The following is a 24,594-nucleotide window of genomic DNA, read 5'->3' as shown; positions in this document are numbered from 1 at the left end:
CTAAACTCCAAAAACCCTGTTGGGCCCTGGCCGGTTGGCTCAGCGGTAGAGCATCAGCCTAGCGTGCGGAGGACCCGGGTTCGATTCCTGGCCAGGGCACACAGGAGAAGCACCCATTTGCTTCTCCACCCCTCCACCGCGCTTTCCTCTCTGTCTTTCTCTTCCCCTCCTGCAGCCAAGGCTCCATTGGAGCAAAGATGGCCCGGGGATGGCTCTATGGCCTCTGCCTCAGGTGCTAGAGTGGCTCTGGTCGCAACATGGCGACGCCCAGGTTGGGCAGAGCATCACCCCCTGGTGGGCAGAGCATCGCCCCCTGGTGGGCGTGCCGGGTGGATCCTGGTTGGGCACATGCGGGAATCTGTCTGTCTCTCCCTGTTTTCAGCTTCAGAAAAATGCAAAAAAAAAAAAAAACCCTGTTGGATTTTTGGTCCCCAACAGGCACATATTTCTCTGGAATACCATAGGGTGCACCTGGAAATCTTCTAGGGCAGTGGTCCCCAACCTTTTTTGGGTCACGGACCGGTTTAACATCAGAAAATATTTTCATGGACCGGTCTTTAGGGTGGGATGGATAAATGTATCAAGTGACCCAGACAAGCATAAAGAGTGAGTCTTAGATGGATGTAACAGAGGGAATCTGGTCATTTTTTAAAAATAAAACATTGTTCAGACTTAAATATAAATAAAACGGAAATAATGTAAGTTATTTATTCTTTCTCTGTGGACCGGTACCAAATGGCCCACGGATCGGTACCGGTCCACAGCCCGGGGGTTGGGGACCACTGTTCTAGGGCACACCGGTGCACCCTGGCGCACACTTTGAGAACCACTGCACTAGATCAACCAGACTTAATACCTTCAGAACATTTCACCCCAAAGCAACAGAATACAAAACATTTTATAGGAAAGATCACATATTCAGACATAAAACAAGTCTCAATAAATTTAAGCAGATTGGAGTTCTATCAAACATCTCTAACCACAATGGCATCAGACTAGAAGTCAATTACAATAAAAAAACTGAAAAACATTCAAACATTAGGAGGCTAAATAGCATGTTATTAAATGGCAAATGGGTTGACAATGAGATCAAGGAAAAAATCAAATATGTCCTTGAAACAAATGAACACAACCTAAAATCTATGGGACACAGGAAAAGCGGTCCTGAGAAGGAAGTTCATAGCATTACAGGCATACCTGAAAAAGCGAGAAAAATCTCAGACAGACAATCTAGTGCTACCATCTATAAGAACTACAAAAAGAACGACAAAGTCCAGAGGAAGCAGGATGAAAGAAATAATAAAGAATAGAGTGAAGTAAATGATATAGATACTAAAAAAAGAGAGAAAAAAATACAAAAGATCACTGAAACCAAGAACTGGTTCTCTGAAAGGATAAACAAGATTTTCAAACCTTTAACCAGACTCATCAAAAAAAGAGAGGACCCAAAAATAAAATTAGAAAGAGAAGTAACAACTGAGATCACAGAAATACAAAAGATTATAAAAAAAGACTATGAAATATATGCTAACAATTGGACAACTTGGATGAAATAGATAAATTCCTAGAAACATGCAATCTTTCAAAACTGAATCTGGAAGAATCAGAAAATCTGAATAGGCCAATTATAACTATTGAAATTGAAGCAGTGGCCCTGGCCGGTTGGCTCAGCGGTAGAGCGTCGGCCTAGCGTGCAGAGGACCCGGGTTCGATTCCCGACCAGGGCACACAGGAGAAGCGCCCATTTGCTTCTCCACCCCTCCGCCGCGCTTTCCTCTCTGTCTCTCTCTTCCCCTCCCGCAGCCGAGGCTCCATTGGAGCAAAGATGGCCAGGGCGGGGGGATGGCTCTGTGGCCTCTGCCTCAGGCGCTAGAGTGGCTCTGGTCGCAATATGGTGACGCCCAGGATGGGCAGAGCATTGCCCCCTGGTGGGCAGAGCGTCGCCCCATGGTGGGCGTGCCGGGTGGATCCCGGTCGGGCGCATGCGGGAGTCTGTCTGACTGTCTCTCCCCGTTTCCAGCTTCAGAAAGAAAAAGAAAAAAAGAAATTGAAGCAGTAATCAAACAACTCCCAGAAAACAAAAGTCCTAGACTATAATGCTTCACAGTTGAATTTTAACAAACATTCAAAGAAAACTAACACCTATCCTTCTCAAACTATCCCAAAGAATTCAAGAGGGTGGAAGACTTACAAACTCATTTTACAAGCATGGATTATCCTAATTCCAAAACAAAGTAAAGACACTACAAGAAAAAAACTATAGACCAATATCCCTGATGAACATAGATGCTAAAATTCTCAACAAAATATTAGCAAACTGGATCAAGCAATACATTAAAAAGATCATATAACATGATCAAATGAGATTTATTCACACCATGATAAGTCAGATTTATTCCAGATGCAAAGTTGGTACAGGCCTGACCCGGTGGCAGCACAGTGGATAGAGCATCAGACTGGGTTGCTGAGGACCCAGGTTCAAGACCCAGAGGTAATCAGCTTGAGCATGGGCTCATCTGGTTTGAGCAAAAGCTCACCAGCTTGGACCCAAGGTCACTGGCTCAAGCAAGGAGTTACTCAGTCTGCTGAAGGCTCGCGGTCAAGGCACATATGAGAAAGCAATCAATGAACAACTAAGGTGTTGCAATGCACAACGAAATACTAATGATTGATCTTTCTCATCTCTCCGTTCCTGTCTGTCTGTCCCTGTCTATCCTTCTCTCTAACTCTCTCTCTGTCTTTGTAAAAAAAAAAAAAAAAAGGGTAGTACAAAATCTACAAATCAATAAACCTATTATATCATATAAACAAAATGAAGGATAAAAAGATCACATGGTCATATCAATAGATGCAAAAAAAGCATTTCTAAAATCCAGCACCCATTTATGATTTAAACTCTCAGCAAAGTGGTAATAGTGGGATTATACCTCAACATAATAAAGTCCAAAATGACAAACCCACAGATAACAACATACAAAATTGGCAAAACTACAAGTGTTTCTCTTAAGATCAGGAACAAGACAGGGATGCCGGCTTTCATCACTTTTATTCAACATAATACTGCAAGTACTAGCCACAGCAGTCAGAAAAGAAAAAATAAAAAGCATCCAAAAAGGAAAGGAAGAAGTATAACTGTCATCATTTGCTGAGAACATGATATTGTACATAGAAATCCCTAAAGTCTCCACCAAAAAAAAACAACAAAAACTACTAGACTTAATAAATGAATTCAGCAAAGTGGTAGGACATAAAACTAATACTCAGAAGTCAGTGGCATTTTTATATACCAATAATGAACTATCAAAAAGAGAAATTAAAGGAACAATTTCATTTATTATTGCAACAACAACAACAATATAAAGTATCCAGGAATAAATTTAAACAACAAGGTTAAAGACTTGTACTCAAGAATTATAAGACATTGAAAAAATAAACTGAGAAAGATATAAACTAGTGGAAGTGTAGACCATGTTTTTAGAAAGAAAAAATTAACATCAGTAAAATGTCCTTACAACCTTATGCAATGTATAGATTCAATGCAATTCCTCTTAAAATACCAATGACATATCTTACAGATCTAGAATAAATATTCAAAAAAATTATATAGAACTATAAAAGATCCTAATAGCCTCAACAATCTTGAGAAAGAAGACCAAAGTTGAAGGTATTACTAAACCTGATATCAAATTATACTACAAGGCCATGGTAATAAAAATAGCATAGTATTGGTATAAGAACAGGCATATAGCTCAATGTAACAGAATAGAGCACAGAAAAAAAAAACCATGCCTTTATGGTCAATTAATATATCACAAAGGAGGCAATAACATAAATTGAGGTAAAGATAGTCTCTTCAATAAATGGTGTTGGGAAAATTGAACAGATACATCAAAAAAATGAAACTAGACTACCAACTCACACCATACACAAGAATAAATTCAAAATGGATTAAAGACTTTAAGTTGCTAAACCAAAATAATCCTTGAAGAAAACGTAGGCAGTAGACTCTCAGACACCTCTCAAAGCAATATTTTTGCTGATATATCTCTTTGGGCAAGGGAAACAAAAAAAATAATAAACAAGTAGGACTACATCTAACTAAAAAGCTTTTTTTTTTTTTTCCTGTATTTTTCTGAAGCTGGAAATGGAGAGGCAGTCAGACAGACTCCCGCATGCGCCCGACCGGGATCCACCTGGCACGCCCACCAGGGGGCGATGCTCTGCCCATCCGGGCGTCACTCTGTCAGGACCAGAGCCACTCTAGCGCCTGGAGCAGAGGCCAAGGAGCCATCCCCAGCGCCCAGGCCATCTTTTGCTCCAATGGAGCCTCAGCTGCGGGAGGGGAAGAGAGAGACAGAGAGGAAGGAGAGGGGAAGGGGTGGAGAAGCAAATGGGCGCTTCTCCTGTGTGCCCTGGTCGGGAATCGAACCCGGGACTTCCGCACGCCAGGCCGACGCTCTACCACTGAGCCAACCGGCCAGGGCCTAAAAAGCTTTGAACACTAAAGAAACCATCAACAAAATGAAAAAGAAACCCACTGAATGGGAGAGCACATATACCAATGATATATTTGATAAAGGTTAATTCTAAAATGTAATATGAACATATACAATTCAACACCAAGAAGACAAATAACCCAATTAAGAAATAGACAAAGGACCTGAACTGCTGCTTCTCCGAAGAGAACATACAGATGGCCAATAGATATAAAAAACTGCTCGTCACTAATCATCAGAGAGATGTAAATTAAAACCACAATGAGATATCATCTCATGCCTGTCAGAATGGCTACCATCAATAAATCAAAAAACAACAAGTGCTGGCGAGGATGTGGACAAAAGGGAACCCTCCTGCACTGCTGGTGGGAATGCAGACTGGTGCAGCCACTGTGGAAAACAGTATGGCATTTCCTCAAAAAATTAAAAATGGAACTGCCTTTTGACCCAGAGGTCCCTCTTCTGGAAATATATCCAAAGAAACTCAAAACACTAATTCCAAAGAATATATGCACCCCTATATTCATTGCAATGCTACTTACAGTAGCTAAGATCTGGCAACATCCCCCCCAAAAAAAGAGCTGTGGTACATTTACACAATGAAATACTACTTAGTCTTAAAAAAAAAAGAGAGAGAGAGAAGGAAATCTTTTTTGCAACAGCATGGATGGACCTAGAGATTATTATGCTAAGTGAAATAAGTCAGGCAGAAAAAGACAAATACTGTATGATCTCGCTTATATGTAGAATCTAATGAACAAAGTGAACTGATAAACAAAATAGAACCAGAGGCCTCATACATGGAACAGACCTTCAGCTGTCAGAGGGGAGGAAGGTTGGGAGCCAGATGAAAGAAGGTGAAAGGATTAAGCAAAAAATATACTCACAGAACAGAGAGACACAGACAACAGTGTGCTGACAGCCAGAGAGAGAGGGGTGAGTAGGTGAAGGTGGGCAGAGACTATGCTTCCGGTGATGGACACCTGATACAATGTGCAGATGCTGTTTTGTTGACTTGTACACTTGAAATGTCCATGGTTTTGTGAACCAATGTCACCCCAATAAATTCAATTTAAAAAAAAAATTTTTAAGAGAATGATTTTCACTGTAAATATTACAGTACTCTTATAAATTCAATGTCTTAATAGTAATATACTTATCTTCTTAGGATATAAATTCACTACGAACAGTGCTAAGCTGTAACAGTAAAAGAGTTTTTCATATGAAACATTTGTTCCGTTATTTCAATACTAAATAACCACAAAGACTTTGTAAAGAAATGTTACATTACACAGGCCTATGGCTAATGTTCTTTGAAATAACCTCTCAATTTCTTTCCCTTTGAAAAGAGGATACCTTCCTTGATGGAAAATCTAAAAATTCAAATTCAAAACCCAAAGAATTTGGGTAACATTCAGGCGTTTTGTCTAGCCTGTCTTGTAACACACAGTATGCGTTATAATGTTTTATGTATATATATCCTAAGATTGCATTGGCCCAGAACTCTCACTTTCTCTTGTCACTTACTTCCATCTTAATGTCGTAGTTCTGGCCGAGGACACTCTGGATGAGCTCTTTGATGGTCTGGTCGGAGGCCAGCTGGGCCTCGGACTGCAGCGAGGCAATGATCTCCTCTATGGTTGTCGGGATCACCCGCCCCGGCCCCGGGGCCTGCGGGGCGGCCTCTGGCACGGCCTCTGGCACGTCGCTTGGCAGGACAGTCACGCCGTCTGTTTGGGAAAGTGACCTGGCCGCCTGCCGCAGCACGCTCAGCCTGCCTTCGCGCACAGAGTGGGTGCGAATCCTCACTCTTCTGTGCCGGAGGGCCGCCTCGGCGTCGGCGTGGCCCTCCTCGCTCGCAAACGCGCTCTCTGCGGTCGAGCGGGGCTCGACGGGCGGAGCCCGCTCCCGCAGCGCGTCGCTGCCCCGCGCAGGCTGGAGATGGCAATCAGCCCCCGGGGGCCGCGGGCTCCTCGGGTCCTGGCGCGCCCTGGGCTTCCTGCAGGGCGCAGGCGGCGGCACCAGGACCACCGGTCTGGACGTGCCGGCTCTGGTGGCGATGACCGGCGGCTCCTTCAGAGGCCGGTGCCGCAGGAACGCGGAGCTCCGCAAGTAGAAGTCCTGGGGACGAAATGGCCGGAGCTTCCCAGGAGCGGCCCCCTCGCTGCGGCCCGGGGGACGCACAACACGTCGGAGCGCCGGCGGCAGGGGCCCCGCAGCGGGGGTCGCAGGGCCTTTAGGCGGAGGGTGCCCTGATGACTTCTGGGGTCTCGCACAGGAAACGCCCCCCTTCTTCCTAAAGTGGGCCGGGCTAGGGGCCGGGAGCCCGCAGACTAGGACTTCATCCACAGACGGCTTGGAGGCCAGCTTCTGCTTGAATCTGAGAAAATCCTTTGTGGTCTCCCAGCGAACCTTCTCGCGTTCTTTAAAGAGGTACAATTCTTCTTTATAGTTCAGTCCAAAGTGCTTCGTAGTGGACATCTTGACTAATTTGTCCTATGAAATAACAATATATCGTATTAACATATCACACAAAGTTCTGTTGACAAAAGTCTAACTCAAAAATGCTTATCATAGTAGACAGCTCACTGTGCACACCAATGGGTACTATTAGTTTATATCATTTTAAAACCAACTACTGACCTTTTGGCGGGACCATGAAAAACCTTTAAAGCCTTTTGTAAAAGCTTTTTTTTTTTTTTTTACAGTGGGAGTTTCTGAAACCCCTATTGGATTTATTGTAATATTTCTTTAGACTACAATGCAGTGTTCCACGCCATAGTACACATAGGCACAGAAAATCTCAAGTAATCCTGCAGGAGAGCACTGTCCACTTCCCTCTCCAGCTAGCCCTGGGTGTCTCTATCCTCTCAGTACGCAGACGTTCCCTCACTTTGTCACCTGAGCTAAAGCAGCCACAAGGTAAGTTGCAGCAAAATCATGAGGCCTTGTATACCAAGTGTTTGTACTTTTTCTGTGGGTTACAAGAAACCATTCAAAAACTTTTTAACAGAAAAGAGATTTGATAAGATCTAATGTTTGAGGCATGTTAATTTTGGGTAGAAGAAACAATAAAGGGAGGAAGGGCAAGTAAGAGTACAGTTAAATCCCTGAGTTGCAAACATCCGACTTATGAACAACTTGTATTGTACTTACAAGCAGAGTGTCATAAAGGCTATTGGTATTCAACTACAATTGAACATTGGTGAAAATGATATTACAGAGTTGCTCAACTCCCATGGCAAAAAAACTAGTGAAGACCTTATGGAACTAGAGCAGCAGATGACAGCATTTGGGGAAGAAAACAGGGATCTACAAACTCCAGAACCAAAAATGCTTTTTGTCTCATCAAAGCAGGAATGACAAAGGAAGAGGAGCAAGATCACCAAAGTTTACTGCACAGTTACTGAAGGCCTGAGATGCTGTAGAGCCATTTATGGTGAGAAAAAGAAAAGCTCTGTACAAACCTCCCTTGATGCCTACTTCAAGAAACTGACTCCAGGCCCTGGCCGGTTGGCTCAGTGGTAGAGCATCAGCCTGGCGTGCAGGAGTCCCAGGTTCAATTCCCGGCCAGGGCACACAGGAGAAGCTCCCATCTGCTTCTCCACCCCTCCCCCTCTCCTTCCTCTCTGTCTCTCTCTTCCCCTCCCGCAGCCAAGGCTCCATTGGAGCAAAGTTGGCCCCGGGTGCTGAGGATGTCTCTGTGGCCTCTGCCTCAGGCACTAGAATGGCTCTGGATGCAACAGAGTGACACCCCGGATGGGCAGAGCATCGCCCCCTGGTGGGCATGCTGGGTGGATCCTGGTCAGGCGCATGCGGGAGTCTGACTGCCTCCCCGTTTCCAAATTCAGAAAATACTAAAAAAAACTGACTCCAGGAGTAGGATCAAACCCTGACTCTCTAACACCAGTCCCATCTCTACAAGTCCATCATCTTCTGCATCATCCAAGATTGTTTACGGTTATATTTTAAACTGTTTAAGTATTTATATGCCCAGAAAGGTAAAAATGAATACTATGTGGAAATAAACATCTAAGTTGCTTTTAATACATAAATGAACCTGTTCCAATTTACATACAAATTCAACTTAAGAACAAACCTACAGAACCTATCTTGTTCATAACCTGGGGACTGCCTGTATTTGGCTTGAGCCTTAGTCCTGGCCTTGGTAACCAAGCAGAATGAAAATAGATACCTAACAAGGTAAAACTGATAGGACCTGGTCAATGATTAGGAATAAATGGAGCACTGAAATCACCATCATAAAATAGAAATTCAGCATCTCTTTCATAAAGTCTTGATCATAACCAAGTATATAATAAAGCTTTTGCTATACACTAAATTATACACTTAAAAGTTGTTAAGATGGTAAATTTTATATTATGTGTATTACCACAATTAAAAAAAAAACCCTGCTATTTAGGAGGGTAAGTCATATGTAATCATAACTGGATTTCAAGATCTTAAGAGCTCTGAAGTCACTACCAAAAGCCAGGATAAATATATAAATAGAAAAGGGCCAATGACAGAATGTTTGGCAGCATTACCTGTAGGAGGCAGGATGAGCAAAAGCAAAAGAGAGTTAAGAAAATGAGAATAGAGTTCCACAGGAGCCAGGAAGGGTAAAACAATGAAAGTGAAAGCAGACAAATAATGAATTAGAACAACTAATTTATTTACTTTTTAGAAAACGCAAGGCCAAGGTTCTTTGGAAATAATAAAGCAGAAACACCTCTGGAATATCATTATTTCCAAATATGATTACCTACCTACAAATCCTAAGCACTAAAAACTAATAATTATAATAGAGTTCTGCATGGCATTTAAATTTGAAGAATTTATACAAAAACCAATAACTTCATTTATATCAATAATGATCCATTCAAAAGCAAAATGGTAAAATTTCATTATATAAAATGTATAATTTATTTAAAAGTAAATATCTAGGAATAACATAACAAAAAATATCCTCAAACTGCATAAATAAAATTTTTTAATTTTACTGAAGGACATAAAACATGATTAAATAGACGTTTCTGGCTGAGAAGTTCAAATATTTTAATTATATCAAATCTTTCCAAAATACTGTATTGGTTTAATGCCATCATAATCAAAATCTAAGAATGATATTTTGAATTTTGAATTTTGAAAAGTAATTCTGGACCCTGGCCAGTTGGTTCAGTGGATAGAGTGAGTGGCCCAGCGTACAAATGTCCAAGGTTTGATCCCCTGGTCAGGGCACACCAAAGAAGCAACTATCTGCTTCTCTTCCCTGCCCTCTCTTCCTCCCCCCTTCTCTCTCTCTTCCTCTCCGATAGCCAGTGGCTTGTTGGTCTGAGCGTTGGCCTCAGACACTGAGGATAGCTGGGTTGATTCGAGCATCGACCCCAGACTGGGGTTGCACAATGTATCCTGGCCAGGGTGAATGGCAGAGTCTGTCTATCTCTCCTCCTCTCACTTAAAAAAAAAAAAAAAAAGTAATTCTGAATTCATCTGAAATAATAAACAGAGAAATTTAGCTAAATATTTGAAAAAGTAAATAAAGAATACTTGTTCAACAAGATAATTAAAACTTAAACAGATACAGATGCAAGAATTAAAACTGAAACGCTGTTGCTAGACTTAACACATAGACTAAGTGAGCAAAAGAATTAAGAATAATATAACTTACAATGACAGCCTTAAATTGATCATAAAAGAATTGTTAATAAATTGTGCTGAAGCAAATGGTTGACTAGAGTTTGGGGGGGGCGGGCATGGGGAGATGGAATTACACTTCATTTTATGCCGTGCTTCAAAATACAATGGACTTAAGACTTAGATGTGGAAAATATTTTATTTTATTTTGCATTTCTTTGCTTAGCACCTATCCACATTTCTTGGTTGAATTTCTTTATATCAACTCCTATAAGAATTATTTTTACAATTACCAGTACATTTCTTAATTTGTCACATAGTATGGGAAATATGAAGAAAACATCCCATTTAGCCTCTAAATATAGTCATATTACTTTTAATCTCCCAAATATCCATTGCTCTCATCTAAAAATCCATAGGCTTGCTTTCTCTATGCTGACCAGACCTTAGTTCAATTCTATCTGTACCAAGATTTCACATTAAAAAGAGAAAATGACCATCTTTTGCCTCTTTTCCAGGCAATAGTATATGAACATTAGAAATTATTTCTAGAGCCCTTGAGAAAGTTTCCTTATTTAAAAAACACTGTATAATCTGCCTCACAGTGTTTTGGCTATTATTGTTTGCACAGGTGTTAATATGTCCATACTGACGCCACCCGCATTTTTTCCTACAAAGACTAAAAGCTAGTGGCTGGAATAGAACACAAACCAGAAATACATTAATAACTGATGAGAATTTGACTTAACTCTCCCAACTGCACTTCCCTTTTGCTTCTTAGTTCCTGCTTTTTATTCCCTTCCCAACTTCTCCCACGCTGGTGGTTTGCTGTTGAAGTTGAACAAGCACTCATTGTTCAACATTTCTCACTACATTCTCTTGAGTTCTTCAGAAGAAAAGTTGCTCTTTATATGTAAAAATAAACCAGAAAGAAATAGAACTTTAAGTTTATCAGAAACTTCTATTATATTTTTTTGTTTTTTGGGTTTTGCCAGGGTTAGAAGATTTCTATATATTTTTAAATCTTCCTAGTTATTATGTGTAGGGACTTACTCTCTTATTTTTTTTAAATTATTTATTTCTGTCATATACTATTTTGCAAACACTTATTTGATAATGTTTATTTGGTAATTCTGGGGTTCTAGTTTTGCTCTTTGTTGTATCTATTAAATTTTGCTCTTAATTGTTTTATTCTTTTTTATTTATAAAGTTAAATTAAATGGGCTGACAATGATCAATAAGAGTACATAGGTTTCAGGTAAACATTTCTATAACATTTGAACTGTTAACTGTGTTCTGTTGTTGTGTTAGATTTCCAGAGTAGGTGGTATCCCAATGCTAAATGGGCTATTCCATCAAAGTGTGGTACCTTTGTTACCCCCACCTACCCCTCAATTCTGAAAAGTATAAAAAAAACATTTTAAACATCCAATATTATGGGAAAATAATATGTTTCTGCTTTTCTTGGTAGTAATTTATTAAAAGGAAAGAAACTAGATGTGGTTTGGAGGTACTCAAGGAAAAATAATGTAGCCATCCCAAAAGGAGAAAGTACTGATCTACATAAAGTATCAAACCTAGTGATGTCAGAGAAATGGCACCGTAAGGAGCGATACCGATAAATCTCCCCAAAATTTCAACAAGGTCTTCAACCAGAGACAGAAAAATCTATCCTTGGAGCCTCCATAAGTCCCACACTGAACGCAAAGGTATGATTGAGCAAAAAACTGACTAAATATATATATAATCAACCCCAAAGAAATAAGATGGAGAAAGGAACACTCTGCCTTCCTCACTAACCTAAATAAGGGCTGCCTTCACTTGGAACTGAGAGACTAGGAACTAAGGCGGGCAAAGGGTGTGAATAGAACTAGACTGCGGCACAAACGTCTGAGCCAGGCTGTGGCACGGACATCCAAGCTGAGGAAAAGCTGTGCTTGTGGCAACCCAGGCAACACAAGCTAACGCTCGCGCCAAACCCAGACAAAGAAAGACAAGTGGGGCAGTCATCAGCCCCGATCTCCTGGTCGGTGCGCGCAGATAGTGGGCGAGAGATTCCTCCTAGAGCCCCGGGAGTGGGTGCCCGTGTTACTGGACAGAGGGTCAGGGGCAGAGGCCTTTGTGTGGGCCAAAACCGGAGTCTCGGGATTGCCCCTGCGCCCTGAAAAGTGGTGCGCAGGAGTGAAATTCCCTACACTTGAACTTCTCCAGGCAGGCAGGGCGCCTCACCCAGGGCGAGAGGCGGCCGGCCCAATATCCTGGTCAGCGAGCACGGATAGTGGGCGAGAGATTCCTCCGAGTGCCCCGGGAGTAGGCACCCATGTTCCTGGACAGAGGGGCAGAGTCAGAGGCCTTTGCGTGGGCCAAAACCAGAGTCTCGGTGTCACCTCTGCACCCTGAAGAGTAGCGCGCGAAAGCGAGATTCCCTATGCTCGAACTTCTTCGGGCGGGTGGGGCGCCTCACCCAGCCATACACGCTAACAGACCCGTGAAGGATTAGCTTAACCCACAGTCTGCTCGCCTCCCAACTGACCTATGCGACTTTAACTGACAAGATCTCTCTCAGGTCAGTGATCTAAGACAAGAGGGGTGATATTTTTTAGTGCCTCTTGCTATGCTATGCACATAGGGGTGGGGGCAACCTCTATAGCAGAGCTTTCATACTCACAGCTATATGTTAAAAAGAGGGATTTGGCAGCCTGTAAGTCCTCCTGCTTTGCAAACAGCGACTAGGGCATCTTCTACCCAGCCAAAACAGGTTACAAAGTGCCAAAAGCCTGGGGAAAGTGGTCCCACAGAGCACTGAGGTATTCTGGACGTGCCTAGAGGTGCATAGAAAGGCATCTTGAAAACAATTGGCTCCCAGCCCCACCTGATTATGCTAATGGCTCTGACTCATTGAGCCTTACCCAGAGCCCTGCGCTGAGTGGGGATAGAGTAGGGATTTGTCACCTATTTGAGCCTTTTACTCTCCAGGCAGAGGCAGCAGCAACCCAATAGCTGGATCATCAGGCTGCTAATTCAGGAAAGAAAGACTAGGAGAGAGGCTCCAGGAAAACGGACTCTCTCATTGTCGGAGCCTGCAAATGCTAACGAGGCTTGACTGCCAACAAGACTGAAGCCTAATATATAACATCGCCATAGAGACGTATCAACTGCAAACCTCTACCTAAGCATGCTACAGGGGCAGCACCCGGGGTACAGAGTCACCGACCAGGAAGAGGGAGAGAAAAGAAAAAGAAGATAACCTCTCAAAATCAAGAATAATCCACAGACTTTATAACCTATCCCATTTTATTATATTTGTTCGTTTGTTTCTCTTATCTTTTTGTCTTGATTATTTTCTTCTTCTTCCAATTTTGTCGTTTAATTCTCTGCCAGTCTTACTCTTTCCTCTCATTAAACTACACTACCCATAAGTGTTATATCTCCCATTATCTTTCCTTTCTTCTTCCTTTCTCTCTATGAGGGTTGCACTCCAAAACCCTTAACTCTCTCTCTCTCTCTCTCTCTCTCTCTCCTTTTGTTCTTTTTTCTTCTTTTTGTGTTTTCCTCTTTCTGTTTTTCTCCCTCTGTATTAGTTTCTTCTTTGCTCCTTTACTTTTCCTCTCATTCAATCCTTAATCACAAACAAATTATTTTATTTGGGACTCAAATATTTCTTTGTGGTGCTTTGCATGTTTTTTACTTCGCTTTAACTCATTAGCAGTGCTCCCAACCCTGGCTCTCTATTTTATCTAGTTTTTGCTCCACTAAATACAATAGTAATTTTTAAATTTTTCCCCTTTTTCCTGTTTCCCTCTTATTCCTCTCATTATATCCCTTAGTCAACCATCACCTAAAAGTAAATCATTTTATTCTTGACCCACACTTTTTCCTTTTTTGCATTTTGTGGGTCCATACCCACTTTTTTATTTTGCCCCTTTATAACTTCTCCCCAACTCAGGCCCTCCATTATAGGTAGTTTTTGTTCTATTTAGCACAATATAATTCACAGTTCACCACAATTTTTTCTCAAGAAGGAGGGGAGAGGAGAGGAAAAAAGAAAAAGAGGGAAATAATAATTTTTTAACTTTTTATTCTTTATTAATTCTCATTAGTACTATCAACAAAACCACCCACAGATGCCATTAAGGAAAAGGAAATCGAATATCATGGATACAAAAGACAGAGAGGTACCACACATAGATGAGGAAAAATCTATGGAGAAAAAATTTAATATATTGGAAACCTTGGAGCTAAATGACAGAGAATTTAAAATAGAAATCCTAAAAATACTCAGAGGTATACAAGAAAACACAGAAAGGCAATTTAGGGAGCTCAGAAAACAACTCAACAAACACAAAGAATATATTACCAAGGAAATTGAAACTATAAAAACAAATCAAACAGAGATGAAAAACTCAATTCACTAGGTGAAAAACGAGGTAACAAGCTTAGCTAATAGAAAAGGCCAGATAGAAGGTAGGATTAGTGAAATAAAAGACAAGAAACTTGAGGCACAAAAGAGAGGAGAAGAAAGAGACTCAAAAATTTTTTTAAAAAAATGAGAAAGCCCTACAGGAATTATCTGACTCCAACAAAAAGACTAACATAAGAATAATAGGTATATCAGAGGGAGAAGAGAGAGAAAATGGAATGGAGAACATATTCAAACAAATAATAGATAAGAACTTCCCAAGCCTGTGGAAAGAACTAAAGCCACAAATTCAAGAAGCAAACAGAACACTGAGTTTTCTTAACCCCAACAAACCTACTCCAAGGCACATTAGATTATCATCGAATTTCTCAACCGAAACTCTACAAGCTAGAAGAGAGTGGACCCCAATATTTAAAGTCCTGAAAGAGAGGAACTTTCAGCCACGAATACTATGCCTATCAAAGTTATCCTTGAAATATGAAGGAGAAATAAAAACATTCACAGATACAGAAAAGATGAGGGAATTTATCATCAGAAAACCCTCACTCCAGGAATTACTAAAGGGGGTTTTCCAACCAGATACAAAGATCAAAACAAAACAAAACCACAAGTAAAAGTTCCACCAAGAACACAATAAAACCAAATTTAAACTGTGATAACAAAAACAAAAAAAAGGGGAGAGGACGGAGATTAACAGTAACAAAGGACGATGGAGTGCAGAAGTACTCACAAGATAGTGTAGTACAATGAACAGGATAGGAACCCTTTTCATTACTTAATGGTAACCACCCTTGAAAAAACCACCACAGAAGCACATGACTTAAAAAAGATAGCAACAGAGGAAAAAAGAATGGAATACAACCAAACAAAAACAAACGATAGAAAAACAAAAGAGAAGAATCAAACAAGACACGAAACTAACAGAAAGCAATGTATAAAATGGCAATAGGGAACTCACAAGTGTCAATAATTACGCTAATTGTAAATGGATTAAACTCACCAATAAAAAGGCACAGAGTAGCAGAATGGATTAAAAAAGAAAATCCAAATGTATGCTGCCTACAAGAAACTCATCTAAGAAACAAGGATAAAAGCAAATGCAAAGAGAAAGGCTGGAAAACAATACTCTAAGCAAATAACATCCAAAAAAAAGCAGGCGTAGCAATACTCATATCTGATGATGCTGACTACAAGACAGCAAAAGTACTCAGAGACAAAAATGGCCATTTCATAATGGCTAAGGGGACACTGAATCAAGAAGACATAACAATTCTTAATATATATGCACCAAACCAAGGAGCACCAAAATACATAAGACAGCTACTTATTGACCTTAAAACAAAAACTGACAAAAATATAATCATACTTGGAGACCTCAATACACCGCTGACGGCTCTAGATCGGTCATCCAAACAGAGAATCAATAAAGATATAGTGGCCTTAAACGAAATACTAGAACACCTGGATATGATAGACATCTACAGGACATTTCATCCCAAAGTGGCAGAGTATACAATTTTCTCCAGTGTACATGGATCAATCTCAAGAATTGACCATATGTTGGGCCACAAAAATAACATCAGCAAATTCAGAAAAATGGAAGTTGTACCAAGCATATTTTCTGATCATAAAGCCTTGAAACTAGAATTCAACTGCAAAAAAGAGGAAAAAAATCCCACAGAAATGAGGAAACTAAACAACATACTTTTACAAAATGAATGGGTCAAAGAAGAAATAAGCGCAGAGATCAAAAGATATATACAGACAAATGAAAATGACAATACGACATATCAGAATCTATGGGATGCAGCAAAAGCAGTGATAAGAGGGAAGTTCATATCACTTCAGGCCTATATGAACAAACAAGAGAGAGCCCAAATGAACCACTTAACTTCACACCTTAAGGAACTGGAAAAAGAAGAACAAAGACAACCCAAAACCAGCTGAAGAAAGGAGATAATAAAAATCAGAGAAGAAATAAATGAAATAGAGAACAGAAAAACTATAAAAAAAATTAATAGAACAAGGAGCTGGTTCTTTGAAAAGATCAACAAAATAGACAAACCCTTGGCAAGACTTACCAAGGAAAAAAGAGGAAGGACTCTCATAAACAAAATCCAAAATGAAAGAGGAAAAATCACCATGGATATCATAGATATACAAAGAATTATTGTAGAATACTTTGAAAAATTACATGCCACTAAATTCAACAATCTAGAAGAAATGGATAAATTCCTAGAACAATACAACCTTCCTAGACTGAGTCAAAAAGAAGCAGAAAGCCTAAACAGACCAATTAGTAGGGAAGAAATAGAAAAAACTATTAAAAACTTCCCCAAAAATAAAAGTCCAGGCCCAGACGGTTATACTAGTGAATTCTATCAAACATTCAAAGAAGACTTGGTTCCTATTCTACTGAAAGTCTTCCAAAAAATTGAAGAAGAAGCAATACTTCCAGACACATTTTATGAGGCCAACATAACCCTCATACTGAAACCAGGCAAGGACAGCACAAAAAAAGAAAACTACAGACCAATATCTCTAATGAATACAGATGCTAAAATACTAAACAAAATACTAGCAAATCGAATACAACAACATATTAAAAAAATAATACATCATGATCAAATAAGATTCATCCCAGAATCTCAAGGATGGTTCAACATACATAAAACGGTTAACGTAATACACCACATCAATAAAACAAAGAACAAAAACCAAATGATCTTATTAATAGATGCAGCAAAGGCATTCGATAAAATACAACACAATTTTATGTTTAAGACTCTCAACAAAATGGGTATAGAAGGAAAATATTTCAACATGATAAAGGCTATATATGATAAACCATTAACTAACATATTAAATGGCACAAAACTGAAGGCTTTCCCCCTTAAATCAGGAACAAGACAGGGTTGTCCACACTCTCCACTCTTATTCAATGTGGTGCTAGAGGTTCTAGCCAGAGCAATCAGACAAGACAAAGAAATAAAAGGCATCCATATCAGAAAAGAAGAAGTAAAGGTATCACTTTTTGCAGATGACATGATCCTATACATCGAAAACCCCAAAGAATCTACAAAAAGACTACTAGAAACAAGCCAATACAGTACGGTCGCAGGATACAAAATTAACATACAGAAGTCCATAGCCTTTCTATATGCCAACAATGAAACATCTGAGAACAAACTCAAAAAATAATCCCCTTCACCATTGCAACAAAAAAAATAAAATACCTAGGAATAAACATAACAAAGAATGTAAAGGACCTATATAATGAAAACTACAAAGCATTGTTAAGGGAAATCAAAAAAGATACAATGAGATGAAAGAATATTCCTTGTTCTGGGATAGGAAGAATAAATATAATCAAAATGGCCATATTATCCAAAGCAATATACAAATTTAATGCAATTACCATCAAAATTCCAATGACATTTTTTAAAGAAATGGAACAAAAAATCATCAGATTTATATGGAACTATAAAAAACCTCGAATAGCCAAAGCAATCCTAAAGAAAAAGAATGAAGCTGGGGCATTACAATACCTGACTTCAAACTATAGTGTAGAGCCATGACAATGAAAACAGCATGGTATTGGCAGAAAAATAGACACTCAGAGCAATGGAACAGAATAGAAAGTCCAGAAATAAAACCACATATATATGGTCAAATAATTTTTTATAAAGGAGCCAACAACACACAATGGAGAAAAGAAAGCAACTTCAACAAATGGTGCTGGGAAAACTGGAAAGCTACATGCAAAAGAATGAAACTCGACTACAGTTTGTCCCCTTGTACTAAAATTAATTCAAAATGGATCTAAGACCTAAATATAAGACCTGAAACAATAAAGTATATAGAAGAAGACGTAGGTTCTAAACTCATGGACCTTGGTTTTAAAGAGCATTTTATCAATTTGACTCCAAAGGCAAGGGAAGTGAAGGCAAAAATTAATGAATGGGACTACATCAGACTAAGAATTTTTTGCTCAGCAAGAGAAACTGACAACAAAATAGACAGCCAACTAAACGTGAAATGATATTTTCAAACAACAGCTCAGATAAGGGCTTAATATCCAAAATATATAAAGAACTCATAAAACTCAACAACAAACAAACCAATAAAAAAAAATGGGAAGAGGACTTGAACAGACACTTCTCCCAGGAAGAAATACAAATGGCCAACAGATATATGAAAAGATGCTCATCTTCATTAGTTATTAGAGAAATGCAAATCAAAACTGCAATGATTTACCACCTCACACTTGTTAGATTAGCTATTATTAACATGACAGGTAATAGAAAATGTTGGAGCGGCTGTGGAGAAAAAGGAACCCTCATTCACTGTTGGTGGGAATGTAAAGTAGTACAACCATTATGGAAGAAAGTATGGTGGTTTCAAAAAAAACTGAAAATATGACCCAGCAATCCCTCTACTGGGTATATACCCCAAAAACTCAGAATCATTGATACGTAAAGACACATGCAGCCCCATGTTCATTGCAGCATTGTTCACAGTGGCCAAGACATGGAAACAACCAAAAAGCCCTTCAATACATGACTGGATAAAGAAGATGTGGCACATATACACTATAGAATACTACTCAGCCATAAGAAATGATGACATCGGATCATTTACAACAAAATGGTGGGATCTTGATAACATTATACGGAGTGAAATAAGTAAATCAGAAAAAAACAAGAACTGCATTATTCCATGTGTAGGTTGGACATAAAAACGAGACTAAGAGACATTGACAAGAGTGTGGTGGTTTTGGGGGGAGGGTAACGGGGAGGGGAGGGGCACAGAGAAAACTAGATTGAGGGTGACGGATGACAATCTGACTTTGGGTGATGGGTATGCAACATAATTGATTGACAAGATAACCTAGACATGTTTTCTTTGAACATATGTACCCTGATTTATTGATGTCACCCTAGTAAAATTAATTAAAAAAATAAAATAAAATAAAATAAAAATTAAGTATCAAACCTGCTGCTCACAATACAGGTGGATTAAGTTTGTGCTATACTTTAAAATGGGACAGATTGTGCTTGAAATCTTCACAACCTAAGCAGTAATTTCTCTCTCCTCTTTTTTCCTAATTATTGGAACTCTGTGCCTTTTCCTTTTTGCTCCACCAGGAGATTCGATGCCTGAGTGGTGAAGTAGTCAAAAAGAACAAGAGCCAGCCTTCTTTCCTGTCCCACAAGGTCTGGTCAAACATAAGGAGGAAGCGCACCAGCCAAAAATGCCAGGGAGAATAATTTGTGTGAATACTCTAGACTCTGGAACAGGTTGCTCTCTGGTTCTTATAGGTGTGGGTGCTCCTCCTATTAGAACAGAAAACCCAAAACTCTCTGCTAGACTATAACTAAGGTAGAAATAAGTAGAACAAACCACCGGATGTCTTGGTTGCAGGCTACATGAACACTGCACAAAGGGAAATGATTTCTTCATATCTTAAGCCTAGTTTACAGAGTAATACAATGAAAAAGGATTATCAGAGTCATACATTGGGAATGTAGTAAAGCCCCAGTTGGTTACATAAATTATTTACCCTGAGCTCCTCCACTATGTGCACCTCAGTGGGAAGAGTGACCCACTAAGGACAAGATTTAGATTCTCTTGGATCCATGGCCAATTATCATCTCAAATTACATCCGAAACTTCACACCAACATCAACTTCCAAAGCACAACACTGAAGTTCCAAAAGAAACATTTAAGCCCAAGAACAGTCTAATCTAGCAAAATCATCAGCATTGCAAGAAAAATAAAAATACTATTTGCTTTTGAAGTATCAGTGCTAAAAACAAGATCTCCTTGTGCACTGATTATAATTTATGAAAAGATCTAAAGGATAATATAAAAATATTGTAATGATTTTGCTATAATACTGGTTTTTCCACCTTTAATCCTAATAATATCAATAATACAGGATACAGTGCATATTATGCTGGTTTAAAATAGTATAGAAAATAGAGAAAAGGTGTTTTCAAGCTCAGAAAAGAACTTTTTCTAAACTATTCAGAAACCCACAGAAATTTCAATAAAATCCCTTTATCAGTCTGACCAGAACAATCAGAGAAAAGCTCCCAGGCAACAACAACCACAGAAGAGTAAGAGAAATCCCAGAGTAGAGAGAGCCAGAAAACATAATTCCTTAATTCTATGTCTAAACTCTATGTACAAGACTAGAGTGACCTCTAAACTATGTATATATGGGACAAATGCAAAGCAACCCAGCAAAGGCTTAAAGAGCTGAAATGAAATTTAGCTGAATGAAACCTCCAACAGCAGAGAGTGAGAGTTTACTATGACTCTAACCTGCTGAATTACCTGCTAAACAAAATATATCAACATGTTTTCAGAGGGATATAACAGAATCCAGAGTCTATACAACAAAGCATTCACAATGTCCAGGATATAACCAAAATATACTTGACATAAAAAGATCCAGGGAAATATGACACATTTGGCAAAGACAATTAGTAGATGTCTTCCCAGAGATGACCCAATGTTTCAATTATTAAAAAATTTAAGGCAGCAATTCTAACTATGCTCCATGAAGTAAAAAAATATGCCAAAGATGACTAAAAGGACAGAAAATCTTAAAAATAAAAATAGAAATGTTATATCTAAAAAATAATGTTTTCAATAAAAATCCAACTAGCAAAATGGAGATGAAAGAGGAAAGAGTCAGTAAATTGAAAAGTAAATCAACAGATATAATCCAATATTTAAAAGAGAGAAGAAAAGCTTAAAAAAAAAAGAAAGCCTTAGAGCCCTGTAAGATAGTATCAAATGGTTTAACAAATGAGTAATCTGTATCACAAAAGGAGAGGGAAGAACAGGCTGTAAAAATATTTGAAGAAATAATGTCTGAGAACATCCCAAATTTTGAAAAATACATACATTTATAGATTCAACAGGCTCATTACATTCCAAGTAGGATAAAGTCAAAGAAAACTACAAGTAAACAACTAGGAACCAAAGACAAAGATAAAGTACTAAGAGCAGACAGAGAAAAACAACACATTACTTATAGGGAAAATATTCACAATTTCCAAGATATAATCAAAATGACTAGGTATTTCCCATCAAACACCACTGAGACCCAAGATGGTAACACAGAATTTATAACACACCAAAAGACAAAAAACAAAAGACAAACAAAAAAAACTGTCAACCCAGAATTATATATCTAACAAGCACATTTTTTAAAAAATGAAGGTTTGGACCTGGCCGGTTGGCTCAGTGGTAGAGCGTTGGCCTGGCGTGCAGGAGTCACGAGTTCGATTCCTGGCCAGAGCACACAGGAGAAGCGCTCATCTGCTTCTCCACCCCTTCCCCTCTCCTTCCTCTCTGTCTCTCTCTTCCCCTCCCGCAGCCAAGGCTCCATTGGAGCAAAGATGGCCCGGGTGCTGGGGATAGCTCCATGGCCTCTGCCTCAGGCGCTAGAGTGGCTCTGGTTGCAATAGAGCGACGCCCCGGATGGGCAGAGCATCGCCCCCTGATGGGCGTGCTGGGTGGATCCCGGTCGGGCACATGCGGGTGACTGTCTGACTGCCTCCCAGTTTCCAGCTTCAGAAAAATACAAACAAAAAAAAAATGAAGGCAAATAAGACACATTCAGATACACTAAAACTAAGAAAATTACTTACAAGCAGACTAGAACCACAATAAATGCTAAAGATAGAGTTCTTCAGGCTGAAGAGAAATTTTACCAGAGGAAAACTGAATCTTCAATAATGAATAAAGAAGATCAGAAATGGCAACTATCTGGATAAGTTTAAAAGGTCATTTTTTATATTGTTTTTAAAATTTGTACAAAAAAATTACAACACTGCCTTGTGAGGTGTTTGTACATGCAGATGCAATGCATAACAACACCTAAAGGACTAGAATAGAATTGGGTAAGGGAACTAACTATGGTTGTAAGTTTCTGCATTTTATGTAAACTAGTTCAATATAAAGTCTAGACTCTAGACTATGAAATGATAAGGTTGTATATTTTAATTCCTAGTGAAACCATTATTTTAATTAATTATTAATTTTAGAGAGAAGGAAGAGGAAAAGAGAGAGAAAATATTGTTCTCTTCCTGTATGTGCCCTGACCGGGGATCAAACCATCAACATTGGTGTGTTAGAACAATACTCTAACCAACTGAGCTATCCAGCCAAAGAAAGAAACAATATTTAAAAATAATAAAAATAGATGTAACTAACAAGTCAATAGATAACAAAAAGGAATACAAAAAATATTATTAAATCTTAGACAATATTTTAGAGTAAATAATAATGAAAATACAGTATATAAAAATATGGGGGTTCAGATAAAGCAGTGTTTGGGGGGAAAAATACAGCTTAAATACTTAAATTTAAAACAAAGGTCTAAAATCAATAACCTAAGATTCTATTTTAAGAATCTAAAAAAAGAGGAGTAAAGGATACCCAGAGGAAATAGAAAGATAAAGTAATGAGGATATAAATCAACCAATGAAAACAGAAAAAGAATTGAGAATATTAACAAAACCTAGAGCTAGTTGTTTCAAAAATATCAACAAAGTATTTAAAACCCATAGCTAGACTGTTCAAGAATAAGAGAGAACAAAAAACACCAATACCAGGAATAAAAAGAGATCTTCACTACAGATCCTAAAGAAAGTAAAGGATAATAAGAGACTATAATAACTTTATGCCAACAAATTTAACAATTTAGATAAAGTGGGTAAATCTCTGGAAATTGCAACTTATCAAAATATATTATACATTTAACTGTCGGTCGCATGCGGGAGTCTGTCTGACTGTCTCTCCCCATTTCCAGCTTCAGAAAAATACCAAAAATATATATATATTTTTTTAATTTTAAAATGTATATATTTATATATACATTTTTAAAAAACAGAAAATCTGAATAGTCCTATGTTAAATAAACTTATTTATTGCCAAAAATCTATAACCAAGAAACTTCCAGATTTAGATGATTCTCTCAAACACTCTAGAAAGAAATAACACCAATCTTACACAAATGTTTTCAGAAAATAGGGGAGGAAGGAACTTATTTTCTGGGACTTGCATAATCCTAATAGCAAATATGGAAAAGGTATTTTTTATAAAAGGAAAAGACATGCCAATACCCCTCATGAACACAGATGCAAAATCTTTAATAAAATATTAAGATATCAAAACCAAAACTATACTTTTAAAAGTGATAATATATACTGATCATATAAAGTTTATCCCATGGTTGAAAAATTAATTTAAAATTTGGTACAACTAAATTAAAGCTCAATCATCCTGAATAACCAATTGAAGACTAGCTGAAGAGGAGTGTTATACACAAGGATTCAAAGATAAAGTCACATCAAGACTGACAGGAAGGACAGAGATGTGCAAAGGGCTGGCCCCGCTCCTACCAGTGGAGGCTTAGGTTCCAGAGGGATTTCTCAGTTTCAGGAGGTTCTCCTTAAGAAACATTGGGCCTAACCCCCAAGCTGGGCTCCCCAGCCCTGAGCACCAGAGCCTGGAAGAGGCACCCACATAACATTCAGTTGTGAAAAGCAGCAGAGTTTCTGTCCACCTGGAAGAGGTGGCTAGAGACACAGTCACCCTCTTAAAAAGAAAACAAAATTGAAAATGAATATAACTCACCTTACCAGGCAATGGTGCAGTGGATAGAGTGTCAACCCAGGACACTAAGAACCCAGGTTCAAAACCCTGAGGTCACTGGCTTGAGCACAGGCTCAACTAGCTTGAGAAGGGAGTTGCTGGCTTGAGCGTGGGATCATAGACATAACCCCATGGTCACTGGCTTAAAGCCCAAGGTCACTAGCTTGAGCAAGAGGTCACAGGCTCTGCTGGAGCCCCCTGGTCAAGGCACAATTGAGAAAGCAGTCAATGAACAACTAAGGAGCCACAAGGAAGAATTGATACTTCTTATCTCTCGCCCTTCCTGTCTGTCTGTCCCTGTCTGTCTGTCTCTGTCTCTGTCTCTCTCTCTCTCTCTCTCTCTCTCACACACACACACACACACA

At 39.0% G+C, this 24,594-nt stretch overlaps 1 protein-coding gene across 1 annotated transcript in view; it reads right to left on the bottom strand.

Moving 5' to 3' along the window:
• LOC136336267 (atherin-like) overlaps positions 1-24,594 on the bottom strand; it is a 166,952-nt gene that overhangs the window by 123,200 nt on the left and 19,158 nt on the right. The window contains exon 2 of the mRNA XM_066277793.1: positions 6,024-6,992. Within this exon, the coding sequence (XP_066133890.1) occupies positions 6,024-6,977 (954 nt within the window). The 5' untranslated portion in view covers positions 6,978-6,992. The remainder of the gene's footprint in view (positions 1-6,023; positions 6,993-24,594) is intronic.

This window comes from Saccopteryx bilineata, chromosome 4 (genome assembly GCF_036850765.1).
Source record: "Saccopteryx bilineata isolate mSacBil1 chromosome 4, mSacBil1_pri_phased_curated, whole genome shotgun sequence".
Classification (NCBI taxonomy): Eukaryota; Metazoa; Chordata; class Mammalia; order Chiroptera; family Emballonuridae; genus Saccopteryx; species Saccopteryx bilineata.
This window is presented reverse-complemented; position numbering and strand designations above follow the sequence as displayed.